This window comes from Macaca mulatta, chromosome 11, assembly GCF_049350105.2.
Source record: "Macaca mulatta isolate MMU2019108-1 chromosome 11, T2T-MMU8v2.0, whole genome shotgun sequence".
NCBI classification, from domain to species: Eukaryota; Metazoa; Chordata; class Mammalia; order Primates; family Cercopithecidae; genus Macaca; species Macaca mulatta.
The window spans coordinates 123,484,071-123,503,449 of record NC_133416.1 but is presented as its reverse complement, the minus strand read 5'-3'; the positions used below and the strand labels follow the sequence as shown (position 1 = coordinate 123,503,449).

Sequence of the window (19,379 nt, the reverse complement as noted above, 5' to 3'; positions counted from 1 at the left end):
CTATTTACTTTTGGTTTAATTTCTTCTTCCTTTCATAGCTTCTGAGGGTAGATGCTTAGATCACTGATATTATGCCCTTTTATGATTATGATTATGATTATTATTATTATTTTTTTTTTGAGACAGAGTCTCGCTGTGTCGCCCAGGCTGGAGTGCAGTGGTGCGATCTCGGCTCACTGCAAGCTCCGCCTCCCGGGTTCACGCCATTCTCCCGCCTCAGCCTCCGAGTAGCTGGGACTACAGGCGCCCGCCACCACGCCCGGCTAGTTTTTTGTATTTTTAGTAGAGACGGGGTTTCACCATGTTAGCCAGGATGGTCTCGATCTCCTGACCTCGTGATCCACCCGCCTCAGCCTCCCAAAGTGCTGGGATTACAGGCTTGAGCCACCGCGCCCGGCCGATTATTATTTTTTGAGACACATTGTCACTCTGTCACCCAGGCTGGTGTGCAGTGGAGAAATCACAGCTCACTGCAACCTCAGTGTCCCGGGCTCAAATGATCCTCTCACCTCAGACACCTGAGTAGCTGGGACCACAGGCATATGCCACCACACCTGGCTATTTTTTTTTTTTTTCTTTTTTTTTAGTAGAGACAAAGTTTTGTCATGTTGCCCATGTTGGATTTTTGCCTATCTAATATAAATATTTAGAGCCACAGATTTCTCCTTGAACACTGTTTTATGGACTAGCATATGATTTTTCTCGGTGAATGTTCCATGTGCATTTGAAGAAAAAGTATTTTGCTACTGTTGATGTAATGTTTTATAAATGTCAATTTGGTTATTTTGGTTGATAGTGTTGTTCATGTTTTTTTTTTTTTTTATCCTTATTAATTTTATGTCTACTTGTTCTATGGCTGAGAGGAGGCCTGTTGAAGTTTCCAATTATAATTTAGGATTTCTGTTTTTCTTTTTCAGATTTTTTTCCTTTATGTATTTTGAAGCTGTGTTATTAGGTGCCTATGCATTTGAGATTTTTTATGTTTTTTGAAGAATTGACATTTTTATCGTTACAATTTATTTTCCTTATTCCTAGTAATAGTACTTCTCTTGGTGTCAACTTTGATATTAATGTTGCCCCTTTAGCTCTCTCATAATTTGCACAGTATATCTTTTTTCTGTCATTTCACTCTTAACCCAAATGTGTCTTTATATGTAAGGTGTATTTCTTGTAGGTAACATGTAACTGGGCCTTACTTTTTTTTTTTTGAGACGGAGTCTCGCTCTGTCGCCCAGAGCTGGAGTGCAGTGGCGCGATCTCGGCTCACTGCAAGTTCCGCCTCCTGGGTTCACACGATTCTCCTGCCTCAGCCTCCGGAGTAGCTGGGACTACAGGCGCCCACCACCACGCTGACTAATGTTTTGTATTTTTTTTAGTAGAGATGGAGTTTCACCGTGTTGGCCAGGATGGTCTCTTTCTCCTGAGCTCGTGATCTGCCTGCCTCGGCCTCCCAAAGTGCTGGGATTACAGGCGTGAGCCACCGCGCCCGGCCAGTTGGGCCTTACTTTTAAAAAAAAGATCCATGATGAGAATCTCTGCCTTCTAATTGTAATACTTAGAGAATTTATATTTAATATAATTATGTTGATTTACTTGGGTTTAAGTACACTGTCTTGTTTTTCTCCCTACTGGTCCTGTTTTAGTTCCTTTCATTCTCTGCTTTTTTTTTCTTTTTTTAACTTACTTTGGATTATTTTGAGTATTTTTTATGGCTCCATTATCATTTATTGAATAATTGGCTTATTAGATATACCTCTTTGTTTTACTTTTTAGGGGTTGATCAAGGGTTTATAATGTGCATCTTTTACTTACCACAATTTACCTTCAAATAATATTAAACTTCTTTATTTATAATGTAAAAACCTCCCATTTTCTCCTTCTGGCCTTTGTGCTATTGTTGTCATACTTTTTTTCTCTTTCTATATCTGACATGTAGTCCACAAGGCATTATCATTTTGCTGTAAACAGTTAATAAGCCTTTAAAGAAATTTAAAGATGAAAAAACAAATATTTTATATTTATTTATATGTTACCTATTCCTGGTAATTGTTCTTCTTTTGTGTAGATCCAGGTTTCTATCTTGTGTCATGTTCCTTGTACCTGAAGAATTTAAAAAAAAAGTATTCTAGTTACATTAATTTTACTGCAGGTCTGTTGGCTTCTGTTCATCTAAAAATAAGTCTGTATTTTACCTTAATTTTTGAGGGATATTCATCTTTGATCTAAAATTCTAGATTTGGGAACTATTTTTTTCTTTTAGCATATTTTTCCATTGTTTTTGGCCTGCATATTTTCAGCTGAGAAGTCTGTAGTTAATATTATCATTGTTTTTTCTTGTGTAATGTATCTTTTTTTCCTCTGCCCACTTTTAATATTTTCCTTTTTATCACTGGTTGTTACAAATTTTATTTTGTTGTATTTTGGTGTGAGTTTTTCTTTTTTTTTTTTAGTTTATGCTGCATTAGGGTTCACTGAACTCTTTAGATCACAGGTTTATTGATTTCATGAAACTCGGAGACAGTGTGGTCCTTATTCTGAAATAATTTTTGTTCCCATTCTCTCCCACATTCTGAGACACTAATGGCATGTATGTTAGATTGCCTGATACTGTGCTGACTGCAGAAGTCACTTTGGCTTGTTTATTATGTTTTGTTATACACATTATTTGTTTTTCAGCTTTGATAGTTAATATTGTGTGTTTTAAAGCCCTGACCCCCCCCTCTTTTTTTTGGGGGGGTAGTGCTTAATCTGCTGTTAAACTCACAGCGAATTTTTCATTTTATATTTCGCGTATTTGAACTGTAGAAATTTTACTTAGTTAAAAAAAAGTCTCCCATTTATGTCCTTATGTTTGTGTTTTTCTTTAAATTCATATTTATAATGGCTGTTTTAATTGGCTTGTCTGTTAATTTCATCATTACTTTCATTTCTATGTCTGTTTCTGTTAAGTGACTTCTTACAGTCATGAGTCCCATTTTTCTACTTCTTGAATGTCTGGTATTTTTTATTGGTTGCTGGACATTGTGAATGTTGTTGAAAGTCTGGATTTTATTTCCTTCCTTTAAAGAGTTGAATTTTGTATTGGCTGGTAGTTAAGTTACTGGCAGTTAATAACATCAGCCTATTATTATTAGTATACTTTTTTCCTGAGGCTTGATTATTAGTGTGGGTTAGAATAGACTTTATGCTAGCACTGGTTTCCTCCTTATGAGGTATGGTCATTTTATGGTCTCTATTCAGTGCCCAAGGTGTTTAACAATGTTTTTTCTCTCTGGCTGTTCAGAACTTGACTGCCTCCCAGCTTTAGGTGAACTCTTGGAATGATAGCTCCCAGTAGTTCTCTGCCTGACCTTGTTGAATTTTACTGTTTGAATGTGCAGCTTAGTGCTTAGGAACAGTTGCAAAAGAACCGCTATCAGATCTTTGGAGCTTTTTTCCTGAATATTCTTCTTTATGGTAATCTGCCTCCACAAATCCCAGCTGTCTTGGCCTTTGTAGGGCCAACCTCATTGTATGCCTTCTCTCAGGGAGTCTAGCTCTGTACTGCCTGTTGAATAGTGTCTGAAATTTTGCATATTCTGTCTAGTTTTCTGGTTGTTTATAGTGGGAGAACAATTGGTGCTTCTTATTTATATTTTAAATGTCACATTTGTCTGTGTATGTTATCCTAGCTCAGGTATCAGCAGACTTTTTCTTATAGAACCAGAGTAATTATTTCAGGCTCTGGGCCCTGTAGCCCCACTTGCAACTCTGTGGTTGTAGTTTGAAAGCAGCCACAGACAATATGCAAAATAAATGGGATAGTTGTGTACTGATAAAACTTTATTTACAAAAACAGGTGGTTAGCCCCAGACCACTGTTTGCTAGCCCCTGAGTTAGTTGACTGAAATACAAATGATATTAGAATTATGAAATCTTATTGTTGGATGGAATCCTTGAGACTCTTATTTCAGGTGTGAAAGGAACCCTTTAAGTCACATTGTTCAATTAGCCCTTTGATATTTGAAGCCACTCTACAGTGTCCTAATCTGGTATTGACCAGCTTCTCCTTAACCCCCCATATCTATGATTAACTCTCAGTCAGGGATTTATTTCTTGAGGGAGCTCTCACTGTTGTTGTTGCTTTAATCATCAGTTTTTCCATTTGGTTCTGTTGCTACCGCTTGGGACTGTGCTGAGCAAATGTAATTAATCTTCTACATATCAGCCTTCCATATAATAGAAGACTAAACAAGTTCAGAATCATTTTAACTGAGTATTAAGTTCATTCAGCTATGTTATTTTTATCACATGGCTTTATTCTTCTATTTTATTCTTGTTGCTGTGTTAATTTGCTTGAAAGGATTGAATGTGGGGCTAGATAGCCTCTAGCCATATGACATGTTTAGATTTCCTCACCAGCCTAGTCTTTCATCTCTTCATTTGTTGCATTTTACCTCGATTCTTCTTAAAGTATGGAGCTAGGAGCTGAAAGCAGTACTGAATAATGACTGATAATTTAGATCTGTTGAATAGGATCAAGATTTTCTACTTTTATTAATGTAGCTTAAGGTGGCAGTTACTTTTTAAATATCGACTTCACATTGTTTAATTGTAGTAAACTTATTGTCAAATAAAATCTCTAAGCCCTTGCACTCATACCTTTGCTATAAACCAACTTGAAAAAATTTTTATACTTTTTGGTTAATATTGGTAAACTGAGCAGTGAAAATAAAATGACACTTGAGGAAAACAGTTATTATGAATCAGTACGTATGCATATGTGTGTGTATATATTTGTTAGAAAGCATCTTTTATATATGACCTCATTGTATGGAGGAATACCACATCGTATTTCTCGCAACATGGAAATAACCAGTCGGATGGGAGGCCCATTGTCTCGTCAGCAGCCCATCTACACAGGGAATCCTTGGCCAGCAGCATAGCTATAGCCATAGCTATATGAAGAATTTGAGCAGAGCCAGATGGGATGGAGTATGCAGCTGGAAAGATGTCTCGGTCCAGCTGGGTTTTAATAGTCTAAAATGGAGAAAAGAAACAGTCAACAACACCACATTATTTTAACACATGGTTAAATAACCTTTTGGCTTTTGCAGCACAATTTATGGGATATTAAATTGTTCTTCAGTTTAGGAATTTGTCTAGAATAAGTCTATGAAGTAATGTGAGTTCTCAATATTAGTAGCTTTATATTTTATTACCCCATTTTGATTAATTTTTGTTTAAATTTCCTTTTTTTAAGCAGATTTATATACTCTTACACAATTCAATTAAAGAATCAGGTAGTTCTACAAGGTTTATAAGAACAATATTCTGCTCCTGCCCCTGTTTTACCTTCTTTAGAGGCAAACATGACCCTCTTTTGTTGATTATCTCGGTTCTTTCTTAAATGTTTCTAAATACTGAGGTGATAGTTACTTTTAGATTTTTCAGTTCTAGATCTTCCACTATCGAAGAGGATTTAATTCATTCTTTCTGCCTCCTACAAAGCAGATGCTCTTCTAAAAATTTCCCTCCCTCCCTCCCTCCCTTCCCCGTCCCTCCCTCCCTCCCTTCCCCGTCCCTCCCTCCCTCCCTTCCCCGTCCCTCCCTTCCCCGTCCCTCCCTTCCCCGTCCCTCCCTTCCCCGCCCCTGTCCCCTTCCCCTTCCTTTCTCTCCCCTCCCCTCCCCACCTCTGCCCCCAGCCCACCACCACCTCTGACTCCTTAGCTCAGGTGATCCTTCTGCTTGAGCCTCCTGAGTAGCTGGGACTACATATGTGTGCCACAATGCTTCAGCTATGTCTGTCAGTCTGTATGTAGAGACAAGGTCTTGCTGTGTTGCCCAGACTGGTCTCAAACTCCTAGGTCAAGTCATCCTTCTGCCTTGGCCTCCTAAAGTGCTGGCATTACAGACATGAGCCACAGGTCCCAGGCTGGTTACTTTTCTATAACTTAACTCATCCCCAAAGTTTTTGCCTATTGTCTGAAACCCCTTTAAGACTCTCAGATGTATCAGGTGTTTTATTAGTTTCACCTTCCTGAAGAAGTCTTTACGGACCTGTCATAGTCTTGATCGGTTGCCCTCTGCACTGGTGTATAGTTGGCAACCTGGAGTCATCATTTGCTGTGATTTTAGGAATTTATTTTGTTCCCTCTCATGTTAGGTCTGTTTCCTGAATCTTATGACTTCTTGGTTTATTCCCTCCTTTCGGTAAGTACATACCCAGTAGCTGCCTGAGAAATTGTGCTGCTGCTTTTTTTTTTTTCCTCATGTTTAAAAATGCATTTATTATCATATATTTGATAGATAGTTTAGGCTGGTGTAGCCATTTAATATTTAGTTTGGAAATAATTCTTTAGAATTTTGGAGTTATTGCACCTTTGCCTTCTTGCTTGTGGTATTGCTGTTGAGCAGTTAGAAATCCTGATTTCAGATATGTGACCTCTTTTTACTATATGGAAACTTGGAGGATCTTCTGTTAGTCTGCAGTGTGCTGAAAGTTTACAGTGATATGCCTTCCGCGAGTCTCTCTTAATCCATTGTTCTGAGCACGCAGAGAACTCTTTCAATCTAGAAATTCACGTTCTGTTTTTCTGGGAAATTGTTGTGAATTGTTTTATTGGTCATTTCCTCTTTATTTTGTGTATTTTCTCTTTCTGAAAGCTCTTGTATTTGGATTTCAGCTTCCTTGTATTTGGATTTTCAGCTTTCCCCCATTTTTCATTTTTGTTTATTTGCTTCACTTTCTAGGAGATTTCCTAAACTGTATCTTCTAAACATTTTACTAAGTTCTATCATTTCTGGAATCATTATTTAAAAATTTCCAAGAGCTTTTAAAAAATTCTCTGCTGAAATAGCATCCTGTTATTTATTTATTTATTTTTTTTGAGACGGAGTCTCGCTGTGTCGCCCAGGCCGGAGTGCAGTGGCCGGATCTCAGCTCACTGCAAGCTCTGCCTCCCGGGTTTTTACGCTATTCTCCTGCCTCAGCCTCCCGAGTAGCCGGGACTACAGGCGCCCGCCACCTCACCCGGCTAGTTTTTTGTATTTTTTAGTAGAGACGGGGTTTCACCGTGTTAGCCAGGATGGTCTCGAACTCCTGACCTCGTGATCCGCCCGTCTCGGCCTCCCAAAGTGCTGGGATTACAGGCTTGAGCCACCGCGCCCGGCCAGCATCCTGTTATTTTTAAATGGTTGCACCATTTTATTTTTTTGAGAATATTAATTGTTGGTGTTTTTAAAGTTTTCTTCTCCCAATGTTGTCTTTCCTTCTAGTTGCTTTTTGATTTGTTTTTGTTTCTGTAATTCCTCAGTGGTTTTCTTCAATTATTTAGCAATTCTCGGTTGTATGTTCATGTTTAGGAACGGTGGACTAAGAATCTGCTTGGAATTTCTGAGCATGTGACAGACATTTGCTCAACTGTGCACTTCACTGATCTGAGTGGGCTCTTTAGTTGGGGAATCTCTGATCTCGGTATCTTGAGGTCTTTTCTGTGGAGCTAAGATTTCCCAGAGAAGACTTTTCCAAATTCCTTTCTGAGGAGTGAAGACTGGCTGCTAGTTTTCTGGGTGCTTAGAGGGCAATGGTAGGGAGGGGTGGTCCTTGGCCTTCATTCTATATATTTCACCTAGTGCCCTGTTTTCACTCTGGTTCCCTGCTTTCAGTTTGCCTGTGTCCTCCAGTCCAGGTACCCTCTGTTTACTGTCTCCAGATAATTTATACATTTGCATTTTTTTTCTGGGGTGAAGAAGGGGCAGTTGTTCAGCTCTGTGCAGTAGGGAGAGTACCTGGGCATCTGAGTGCCTTTTTCTTTTCTTTTTTTTTAATTTTAATTTTATTTTGAGATTGGGTCTCACTCTGTTGCCCAGGCTGGAGTACAGTGGTGTGATCATAGCTCACTGCAGCCTCAGCCTGCCAGGCTCAAGAGACCCGCTCACTTTAGCCTCCCTAGTAGCTGGGACTGCAGGCAAGCAGCCCCATGCCTGGCTTATTTTTAAATTTTTTGTAGAGTTGAGGTCTCACTGTGTTGCTTAGGCTGGTCTAGAACTTCTGTGCTAAAGTGATCCTCCTGCGGTGGGCCTGCCAAAATGTTGAAATTACAGGCGTGAGCCACTGTGCCCAGCTGAACACCTTTTAAGCAGGCTTTTAACCAATTTTCCTTGTTTAATCTCCTCTCTGCCTTTCAACCCTACTTCCAAAAGGAATCTGTATTTAATTCCTGAGGCTGAGGGGATTCTGTGTCAATTGGGTTGTATCTCTTTCTTCATGTTTAGGATTCAGTTTTCTTAGGTATTGTAAATCTCCTTATCAGAGCATCTGCTAACCTAGCCTTCAAAATTTTGATGCTGTATCCTCTCTTGTTCCACCTGCCATTGTAATTATGTCATTTAATGAAATAAAACAATGAAACAAATGTTTTTCTTGGTGTCTTACAGGGGTTTAGGAGAGAGCAAAAGCAGATGTGTATGTTTATTTTGCTGTCTTTACCTGGAGTTGATTAGTTATGTTTTAACAGAAGTTTCTGTTACATGTGACTTTTTTCCTTCCTCTGAGTTGAGAGGTGACTTAATATGTTTACTGTATTGACCTGCTCTACTGGAGTAGTAACCCAATCATAGGAGGAGATGAGGTGGGGCCCACTTGGAATTTCCTAGTGCATGCTTGTCAGCCTCAAATGATCACAGCTGCCTTTTCTACACGCCAGCCTAGAATCCTGCCCAGGATTGATACGTTAAACTAATTGGTTTATACTTTGAGGAATCTTTGAATAGTTTTCTGAAGTGTTGACTATCTTCTGGCAGCTTTTCTGTTCTTGATGGTAGTAAGGGTTCCATCTCATTTACAAGTTGCCTTTATGAGTGGGATGTAATTAGCTTGGGCCAGGAGACTTAAACTCATTTGTAGTATCTAGGTCAACCCTGTCACTTTTTGGTCCTGAATCGGAGGTGTCTTGAGGTAGAGTAGATTTCTAACATCACTTAGGTAAACGGTTGAAAAACCAGGCCTTAGAACCTAGACCTCCTGATTTCCAGCCAGTGTTCTTTCCATGATACTACACCATGGGTTCATTCTAATCAATGTCTCGATTTTACTGTGTTCATTAATCACTGAATGTGGTTTTAACTCTGAGGAGCCATATTGCAAGTATATGCTGTTGGTCACAAGGGATCTAGTTGCTATGGGTCACTGTAAATAAATGATCTCATTTCCTACATATTGTGTGTGAAGAATAGGACACTAAGAATCAATATAAATTTTCTTTGAATCACATTTATGTCAGTTAGGAAGTGCTTTATCCCTGTTTTGTTGTAATCTATTTAGAACTGTTCGGAACTGATTGTAGTGGTCTTTTGGTTAGGCCAGGGGAGTATCTGCCACTTAACCCATTTACGCCTAGTGTTCCATTATTGGAACACTAAACTTGTGGGAGTTATTTATATCCTACTGCTCAAGGTCATCACCAAGGTCTGATTTTTCACAAAAAAATTTACATCCTCCCACGTAAATGGGTTAAGTTCAATTTTCTGAGAACAGTGACTACCCCTATATTACATGCCAGCCATTGCTGAGCAGATTTCCTTCCAGCCTCCCTTGCTATCAGAATAATGATTTTGTTGGTTCGTTATACATATTATCTAAGAATTAGTTTATGTAGATACCATCTTATAGTGGTAACTTGTAAAAGAAGGCATATAATTATCTGAGTGAAATAAAAGTTTATTCTATTCATGGGATAATATGTGGGCACTCTTATACCAGTTTTCTTAATACCTCAGGAAGACTAAAGAAAGATTCATGAACTTTCTTTTTTTTTTTTTTTTTTTTTTTTTTGAGACGGAGTCTTGCTCTGTCACCCAGGCTGGAGTGCAGTGGCCGGATCTTAGCTCACTGCAAGCTCCGCCTCCCGGGTTCACGCCATTCTCCTGCCTCAGCCTCCCGAGTAGCTGGGACTACAGGCACCCGCCACTTCGCCCGGCTAGTTTTTTTTTTTTTGTATTTTTTAGTAGAGACGGGGTTTCACCGTATTAGCCAGGATGGTCTTGATCTCCTGACCTCATGATCCGCCCATCTCGGCCTCCCAAAGTGCTGGGATTACAGGCTTGAGCCACCGCGCCCGGCCCATGAACTTTCTTAAATTAGAAAGTATGTCCATGAGCTCTAGTCATTGCTAAATTGAGTTGATGACAGTTTCTTTGTACTATTTTATAATCCTCTAGGGCTAATTTTTACCATTTGCCTTACGAAGTAGCATGGCAGAATGGAGAGAATTTATACTTTAAATTCAGTTACAGCTTAAGTCTAGTTTTATTTGGGATCTGCCATTTGCTACCTGTGTGGCACTGGGAGAATTATTCAACCTTTCTGAGTCCTAATTTCTTTAGCTGTCTGTTGTGAAGTTTATAAATTATATAGGAAGTCACTAGTATGGTGCTTGGTATTAGAAATAATATATGAAAACTCGTATGGTCCCTGGTGTTAAGTAGATGCTTGGTAAATAATGATGGTGGTTATTATACGTAATGTGCATATGGGTTTCCTTCTTTGTATATTTTGATTTCATCGTTTTGGTTCTATATTTTAGAAACCATGTAGTTTAATACTTAGATATAATTAAGGATTGTTTTTTGACAGTGAGAAATAGTTGTGTTTGGGGATAATTTTGAATCTAGAATTATTTTAAAGATTTGCTTTAAAATTTTGAAATCATTAGGTAAAGAATTTTGTGTTTTAGAGATAAACATTAGTCAGAAATTGAGACAGTATGGCTGGGCGCCGTGGCTCACGCCTGTAATCCCAGCACTTTGGGAGGCTAAGGCGAGTGTATCACCTGAGGTCGGGAGTTTGAACCTAGCCTGGCCAACATGGTGAAACCCCGTCTCTACTAAAAATAGAAAAATTAGCTGGGTGTGGTGGCGGGCACCTGTAATCCCATCTACTTGGGAGGCTGAGGCAGGACAATGACTTGAACCCGAACCCGAACCCGGGAGGGGGAGGTTGCATTGAGCCAAGATCACACCCCTTCTCTCCAGCCTGGGAGACAGAGCAAGACTCCATCTCAAAAAAAACAAAAACAAAAAAAAAAAAAACCAAAAACCAAACAAACAAAAAAAAAATAGAGCTTGGAGTGCACTTGATTTTTTAACTATAAATATGATCATGGTCTGTGAAGACGTTTTACTCTTAATTGAATAAACATCCATGATGGGATTTTTTTTTTTCTTGGACAAACTGTTTCAATATCATTAAGCTGTTTTTTACCAAACATTAATTCAAAATTTAAAGCTAAATCTTCGAACGCCGATTTTATACTTAGTTACCTCTTTTAGGCTTGATTATTGTTACATTTTTCCATGAAGACCAGTATAATGATATTTAGTTTTAACTTTAAAGGAACTGTTTTAGCTGAATTAGGAGGTGTTTAAGTTTGTAGCATTGCTGTTGTGTCACTTGCATTTGTAAGATATCACTTGCTAGAACAACTTTGTAAAAATAGAGCAGGTGGTAGCAGCTTCCCTTTGCCACTGATAGCATAGATGTACTGATAGGCAGTTAGTGGAAGCACTAGGATTAGGAAACCATTCTCCTAAAACAATGTTAAATATTTTGTCTGCTCTACTGCCGGATATTACAGGTGAAAGTGTTGTAGTGAGTAAATTACTGTGCATAGATTTTCATGGGGACTGACTTACCTGATGTTTAAAACTCTGATACTAATTTTCTAACCCTTTAAATAAGGTTATTAGTGATCCATATTTATTTATTTATTTATTTATTTTCTTTTGTGATGCAGCCTCACTCTGTTGCTGGGCTGGAGTGCAGTAGCTTGATTTCGGCTCACTGCAACCTCCGTCTCCTGGGTTCAAGCGATTATCCTGGCTCAGCCTCCCAAATAGCTGGAACTACAGGCGTGCACCACCACACCCCGCTAATTTTTGTATGTTTAGTAGAGACAGGATTTCACCATGTTGGCCAGGATGGTCTCCGTCTCTTGACCTTTGATCCGCCTGCCTTGGCCTCCCAAAATGCTGGGATTACAGGCATGAGCCACTGCGCCTGGCCTGTTTGGCGCAGCCTCATCCACAAGGCTCTTAGGCACAGAATACTCTTTAGCTTAGGTGATAAAAGAAGTTAGTCTTCGACTTACCTTCTTGGATTTCAACTTTTTATTTTTGTTTCCTTCTTTGATGTTTAAAGATTGATGTTAGGGTTTCTGATTAAAATACACACATTCCTTTTATTTGAAGAAACAAAGGAACTTGGCCAGGCACAGTGGCTCACGCCTGTATAATCCCAGCACTTTGGGAGGCCGAGGAGGGTAGATTGCTTGAGGTCAGGAGTTCGAGACCAGCCTGGCCAACACGGTGAAACCCCGTTTCTACTAAAAATACAAAAATTAGCTGGGTGTGGTGGTGCACGCCTGTAATCCCAGCTACTCAGGAGGCTGAGGCACAAGAATTGTTTGAACCCGGGAGGCCGAGATCGTGCTACTGTACTCCAGCCTGGGTGATACAGCGAGGCTCCATCTCAAAAAAAAAAAAAAAAAAAAAAGGAACTTGTAAGATAGAAAAATGGACAAAGTGTATGAACAGACAACTCAAAGTGAAAGAAATAGTACTACTACTACTGGTATAATGAAAATATCATTTACAGTTTTTGCTATGTCCCAGACACTGTCTTAAGTGCTTCATATGTATACTGACTCATTGAACCAATGAATTAGTACAGAGCTGGGACCCAAACCCAGGAAGGGTGGCCCCATCTGATCAAAGATGTGATACCACATACTGATTTCCTCCTAGCAGAACAAGGGCTACCTATTAATAGAAGTACATACCCTTCTATTCAATTGGCAGATATTTTAAAAGACATGCAATTTGGGAGGTGGCTGTTTGTATTGGGGAGACTGTTAACTGAATAGTAATGTGGTGGCATTCATCATGAGTCTTGATATATTCATATTCTTTGGTAATTCAGTATTAAGCAATCTCTTTAAAGGAAATAATCAGGAAAATAACAGTGTTCAAGGATGTTAACCAATTATAGTAATTACAATAGTGGAAAAAAAATGGAAGATTGTCCAGTTGTTATGGAATGGTTAAATTATATTTTTTACAATGAATAGAATATTATGCAAACATTAAAAGTGTGTTTTGAAGAATAATTAGTAATATATAAAAATAAGTGAAAAAATAAGATATAAATCATCCAATATGGTTCCAACTTTAAAGCGTATATGTACAGAAAAAGAGGAAGGACATATACAGTAGGATGCTAATGATTATTATAACGTGATTATGATGTATTACTTCTGAACTTCTTACATTGGCCATGTAGTGCTTTTATATTTAGAGGAAACTAACATACAGGGAAACCCTAAACGATGCCAGTGCCGGCTTTTTACTTAAACATATTCATTAAAAATTTAGATTTGCATATCTCAGTGTAAAATATAAGTTACTGAATTTTAGGTATTTTTAGTTTGTATATTTTTGTAACTTTTTTGAAGCAAAATCTTTTTTTTTTTGTTTTATTTTTGAAACAGAGTCTCGCTCTGTCACCCAGGCTGGAGTGCTGTGGCGCCATCTCAGCTCACTGCAACCTCCACCTCCTGAGTTCAGGTGATTCTCGTGCCTCAGCCTCCTGAGTAGCTGGGATTACAGGCATGCGCCACCATGCCCGGCTAATTTTGGTATTTTTAGTAGAGACGGGGTTTCACCATGTTGGTCAGGCTGGTCTCAAACTCCTGACCTTGTGATCTGCCCGCCTAGGCCTCCCAAAGTGCTGGGATTACAGGCATGAACCACTGTGCTCGACCTGAAGCAAAACCTTTTTAATTTGGATTAAATGAAAGGTGATTTTCCCTTTTCTTAAATGTGGTCATTATAGTGATTGATTGCTTTAGCACTTTTAGTATGTTTCAGTTATGTTAGTAGAAGATATGGCTGTTTTCTACTGAGTGGTACTTGTTTTTTTTGTAAACAACTTGCTAACAAAAATAATTGACCTTGTGAGGAAGGAGATGCATGAGTAAGGATTCAATGCAAGGACCTCCTGGGCTGTTTGGTACAGAATTAAATTGCGAATCTGTTTTACTAGTAGTTTTCAATATATAGTTGTACTTTTTAACTATTTCGCTTTCGCTTGTGTTCACTCTTTGAAGTTTAGCTCTTAAAGATTTAAGAAATCTTGAAATGTAAACATATGTAATAGAACAAAGATACAGTATCTGTTCTCTGCTGGTTGCAATGTGTGTAAAAAATAAAAGACCAAACTACATTAGGGAATTGTTATAGAAGCAAAGCTTTTCTGTTTGCTACATGTTAAAAAACATGAATAAATTTCTGATAACTTTGCATCAGTTTTCTTAATTGCTTCTACCTAAGTAGACTTGGTGTTCATGATGAAACACTCTCATGCTTCATGCTAACTGCTTCCCTAATTAAAAAAGGATTGAAACTGTAGCTTGTGGATGGGAAGAAATTATTTGAAAGAAATCATTTCATTTATACAAACTTATTTTTAAAATCTTACTTGATTTCTAAATATAATTTGTGAGTTGAGTATTGAATGATAACATAGAGAGTAGTTTTCTATATAGGGACTTTTTAGTAAATGTTTAGACAAATGATTCAACAGGAAATAGTGATTATCAGCTTGTTTTATGTTAGTATTTAATGTAAAGAACTATGTAGAAATCTTGATAGAAATTAACTTTCTCCCACCTTAAAATTTGAGAAGATTTGACATACGTTCTTCACTGGGAGGAATCTTATGAAGTTTCATGTAAATATTTATTTTAGCACAATTGCTTTTCTGTATGGAAGACTGTTTTTGGTGGTCTGTAAGTAAAAAGAGAAAACGATTACAATTTTTTGTCTTTTTCCAGGCTGAACTCACGGGAATCAAATGGCGTAGGTACAATTTTGGAGGGCATGGGGACTGTGGACCCATAATTTCAGCCCCAGCCCAAGATGATCCAATTCTGTTAAGTTTCATCCGCTGTCTGCAAGCTAACCTGCTTTGTGTATGGCGTCGTGATGTCAAACCAGATTGCAAAGAGTTATGGATATTCTGGTGGGGAGATGAACCCAACCTAGTGGGTGTAATCCATCATGAACTGCAGGGTAAGGTTTCTGTTTTTTTCTTAAAAATTATTTGCATCATATTTTTTTGAACATTGGTAAATTTCAAACATTATTAAGACTTGTCTAAAAGCAAGATTTTAAGTGTTTCATGGATATCTCTCTCAAAAGGAACATTCTCACCCCTCTTCCTCTTATCCCTGTTTTTTTTCCCTAACTCTTGTCCTTTTCCAGTTATGCTGAGAATCAGAACCTTGTGAACCACTGCTTAAATTAAATGAGAGTATTGTGTCTCCTGGGTGTGGTGGGGTGGAAACCAGGCTAAGATCCACTGTTTTTAAATGATAGTGAATTGTGAGTAACTAACAAAACAGTGAATTGAACAGTTATTGCTTTTTTCCTTGTACTGTGGTTGTTATGGTTCATTGCCAGCTGAACTGTTTGGTGGAAAATTGGACAGATACAGAAATTTAGTTTTGAGCCTAATTGGACAAAATTGTGAGATTACATTGAATAGTATTTTGAGGAAAGATGAATATATGCGATCTGGTCTGAATTTGGTGTAGCAAATTTTCTCTTGTTTTTATTTCTGCTTTTCATGTAATTTGGTGATTCCAGGAAACATTGGCTCCAGTGTTGCCTGATTTTTAGCTTCAGATTGCATCTGATATCTGGAAACTGAATTAATATAAGAATTTCATTTTTCTAAGCTGCTTTATATATTTACCACAGTTTTATAAGCAGGAAATTTTATCAGTTGTCTTTGAATTTCTGGTAAAAATTTTTACCTTTCTACGTGTTTCTATTTAGTATGCCAAGGGATTTTCTAAAGCAAGACTAATTCTAATCTTCAGTTAGTGTATTAACTCTTTTTGACTTAGTCTCCTAGAGCCAACTTTTATTATCTCCAAACTATATTGTGTTAATCTGTGGCTGAAAAATTTCAGATCGTGTTTGAAATGTTCTGTTACTTGATGTTTTTAATTTTTTTTTTTTTAAAGGAAGGAGTAAAGCTAACTTTAATGTATTTTCGAGGCTCTGTTCTAAAGCTTTTACATTTGCCTAAAGGATTTCCTGCCAACTTTTGCTTGACACCTTGCTGGTTTTTCTTGGCAACTATTTTTTATCTGTGATATCTCCTGCCACAGCAGCCAGAGGGCGGTAAACCACAATGGACTAATTGAGCTGTTTACTTTATGGTCCATTTGTCTGTTCAGCTCAGACCTTTATTCTGGTGTTTTTTAGGGTATTTGGTTTATAAATATAAGAACCCATTCTAGGTGACATTGCTTGCTTAGCTGGGTAATCAGCAAAATCCCAGAACTTAATGTTCATCCCAAAGCCTGTTTTATGTAGTTAGCAGTTAACTTAGGTAAAATTAGAGTTTCAGAACATCTGGATTCTGTTTTATCAGAATTTTAAAAATAAGATGTCGCCTAGAAGATAATCACAACATTTTTGTTTGTCCATTAAAATATGGAAACATATTTTTAACTTTTTCCCATGTAGTAGAGACGTATAAAGCTTTTTAAAAAAGTGTCTTTCTTATTTTTCATGATTGTTTCTGACTGTCATCTTGTTTCTCTGTATTAATCTCTTACATTTTAGCTTTTTTGGTCTGCTCTTTGTTAGTGTGGTACATGTCATTTTGCAATGATGAGGAAACCAAACCCAACTGCTAATTAGGCTTATTTAATTGATACCATAGAATAAAATTATTTATGTATGCCAACAAAGAAAATTGTCAGTGTTCTTAGAAATAGCTTATGAAATTATTGTTATTTTTCATGGGCTTTGTTACTGAGTTAACAAAGGGATAGGGCATTTAAATTTTGGTATAGTTGCTTTAGATTGCATGTGTAGATTAATATCTTCAGTATTTTTTGATAAAGAGTTAAGCAAAGATTGAATTATTTTTAGATTTTTTAAAAATTCCAGAAGCGCTACATTTAAATTAGAAAATTAGGAAAACATAGAATCATCATATGGAGAGAACAAAGAAATAAAAATACTGAAGTCTGAGAGAGTTTTAGATGTTTTATGTGTAAATGAAATTGGTACCATACACTTTTTCTAATTTTCTAATGTAGTATTGTGAACATTTTCTCTTGAGAATGATTACTTTTCTTTTAAGTTTGAAAGTGGTATAAGCCGTTTATATTTTGTATTCTACTGGGAAAGTATTACAGTAATGGAATACTTATAACTTCATGGACTGTGTCTGCTCTTTTTAATATGAATTTTGAGCAAGTTTTTAGATCCATTTATATGAAGTGTCCATTTTTGTAGGTAAAAGTAGTTGAAGAAGGTAATACATGGTTCAACCTAATAACAGAACATATCTAGCCTTAATTAGAAAAATAAGTGTCATAAAGACAACTTTGTTTCAAATAAGGGGAAATGTGATAGCAGTCATGAAAAACTGAAGGATACAAAGAGAATATTTTAATTGGTAGCCATACAAAGTGGGGATATTTTAGAATCTATTTCATTCTCTAATATAGTTGAGTCATTTTATTTTGGGTAAAATAAATTACAGGCTGGCATGGTGGCTCATGCTGGTTATCCCAACACTTTGGGAGGTTGAGGGGGCCCGATTGCTTGAGGCCAGGAATTCGAGACCAGCCTGACTAACATGGTGAAACCCTGTGTTTACAAAAAATACAAAAAAAAATTAGCCAGGTACGGTGACCTGCGCCTGTAATCCCAGCTACTCGGGTGAGTGAGGCTGGAGGATCACTTAAACCCAGGAGCCCAAGGTTGCAGTGAGCAGAGATCATGCCGCTGTACTCCATCCTGGGCAACAGTGAGACCTTGTCTCAAAAAAATAGAATAAATAAATAGTAGCAGAATCCTGCTAGCAGGCTTCAGTGTTAAGCATGAAATTACTATTATTTGTAACATTTTTAAAATTGGGACATTTTACGTTTCTTACTTGCTTCTTAGTTATGTTATTTGGCATTTCCTGGCTGGTCACGGTGGCTCATGCCTGTAATTCCTGCACTTTGGGAGGCCTAGGCAGGAGGATCACCTGAGTTCAGGAGTTGGAGACCAGCCTGGCCAACATAGTGAAACCCTCTCTCTAGTAAAAATAAACAAAAATTATCTCGGCATGGTGGTGGGTGCCTGTAATCCCAGCTACTGGGAGGCTGAGACAGGACAATCGCTGGAAACCGGGAGGCAGAGGTTACGGTGAGCTGAGATCATGCCACAGCACTCATGCTAGGCAACACAGCAAGACTCCATCTCAATAAATAAATAAATAAATAAATGAATAAATAAATAGTAGCAGAATCCTGTTAGCCAGCTTAAATTAAGCATGGCATTACCGTTATTTGTAACTTTTTAAAATAGGGACATTTTACTGTTTCTTAAATTGCTTTTTAGTTATGTTATTTGGCATTTCCCTTTGTCTTCATAGTGTATTCCAAGAAGTGTCCTACCAAGAAACCTCACGGTGAGATATAATACCAAAGCAACCATCTTGCATTTAAATGTATAAAGTACCCCATAAAATGAGAATAATCCTACAGGGTACACACACAAGTTAGTTTTATGATATACTTTTTGTTTAATTGCTTGAAATATCTGTGAAATAGTCTGAGAGAAGACTATAACACATTTATAGTCTGTCCTTGTCACTTGAATAAACACTTTTGCGCTCTTGTCTGGGGAATTGCTAATATGTATGGTGTAGTGATTCAGAGCATGGACTCCGGATTGCTTGGGTTTGAATGCTTGCATGATCACTAGCTGTGTATTCTTAATCTAATTATTTAACTTAAACTGTGCCTCAGTTTTCCCACTGTGAATTAGGTTATGAGGTTAAGAAAAATTAAAAGTACTTAGAGCAGCATATATAGCAGTTAATCTATAATTGTAACTATTGCTACTGCTACTGTGCAAAGACCTACAGGCTGCGAATGGATTGTGGCAAGAACAGGTTACCTGGGTCTTAGGGTAGGAGTGAAATAGTCTCCCCTCTAAAAGGCTGAGTACGTTGGTCATAGTGTGGAGTACACAGAACCAAGGATAAGAAATCTGGACTTAATTTGATAGATTTTGAGGAGTTAAAGGTTTCTGATCAGGAAAGAGATACAATTAGGAAGATTAATTTAGTAATATACAGGATTAATGTGTACAAGGAAACCATAATATTGTGATTTTAAAATTCTAAATTAGAATATAAACTTAAATATTCTGTTCAGGATACAGATTTATTTAAATTAAAAATACTAATGATTATATACTATAATTCATATTAATAGTCTTTAACACTTTTATTATACCTTTGCTGTTTTGGCTTGACTAAA

The 19,379-nt window shown here is 37.5% G+C and overlaps 1 protein-coding gene across 4 annotated transcripts in view; it reads left to right on the top strand.

The window, feature by feature from the left end:
* The window catches only part of MED13L (mediator complex subunit 13L), a 319,067-nt gene that overhangs the window by 25,515 nt on the left and 274,173 nt on the right, over positions 1–19,379 (top strand). For 2 of the 4 annotated variants that reach the window (NM_001261532.1, XM_015152845.3), the window contains 1 exon segment: positions 14,871–15,108. The exons of 1 other annotated variant lie outside the window; for it this stretch is intronic. In NM_001261532.1, coding sequence (NP_001248461.1) covers positions 14,871–15,108 — 238 coding nt within the window. 4 annotated transcript variants of the gene reach the window in all.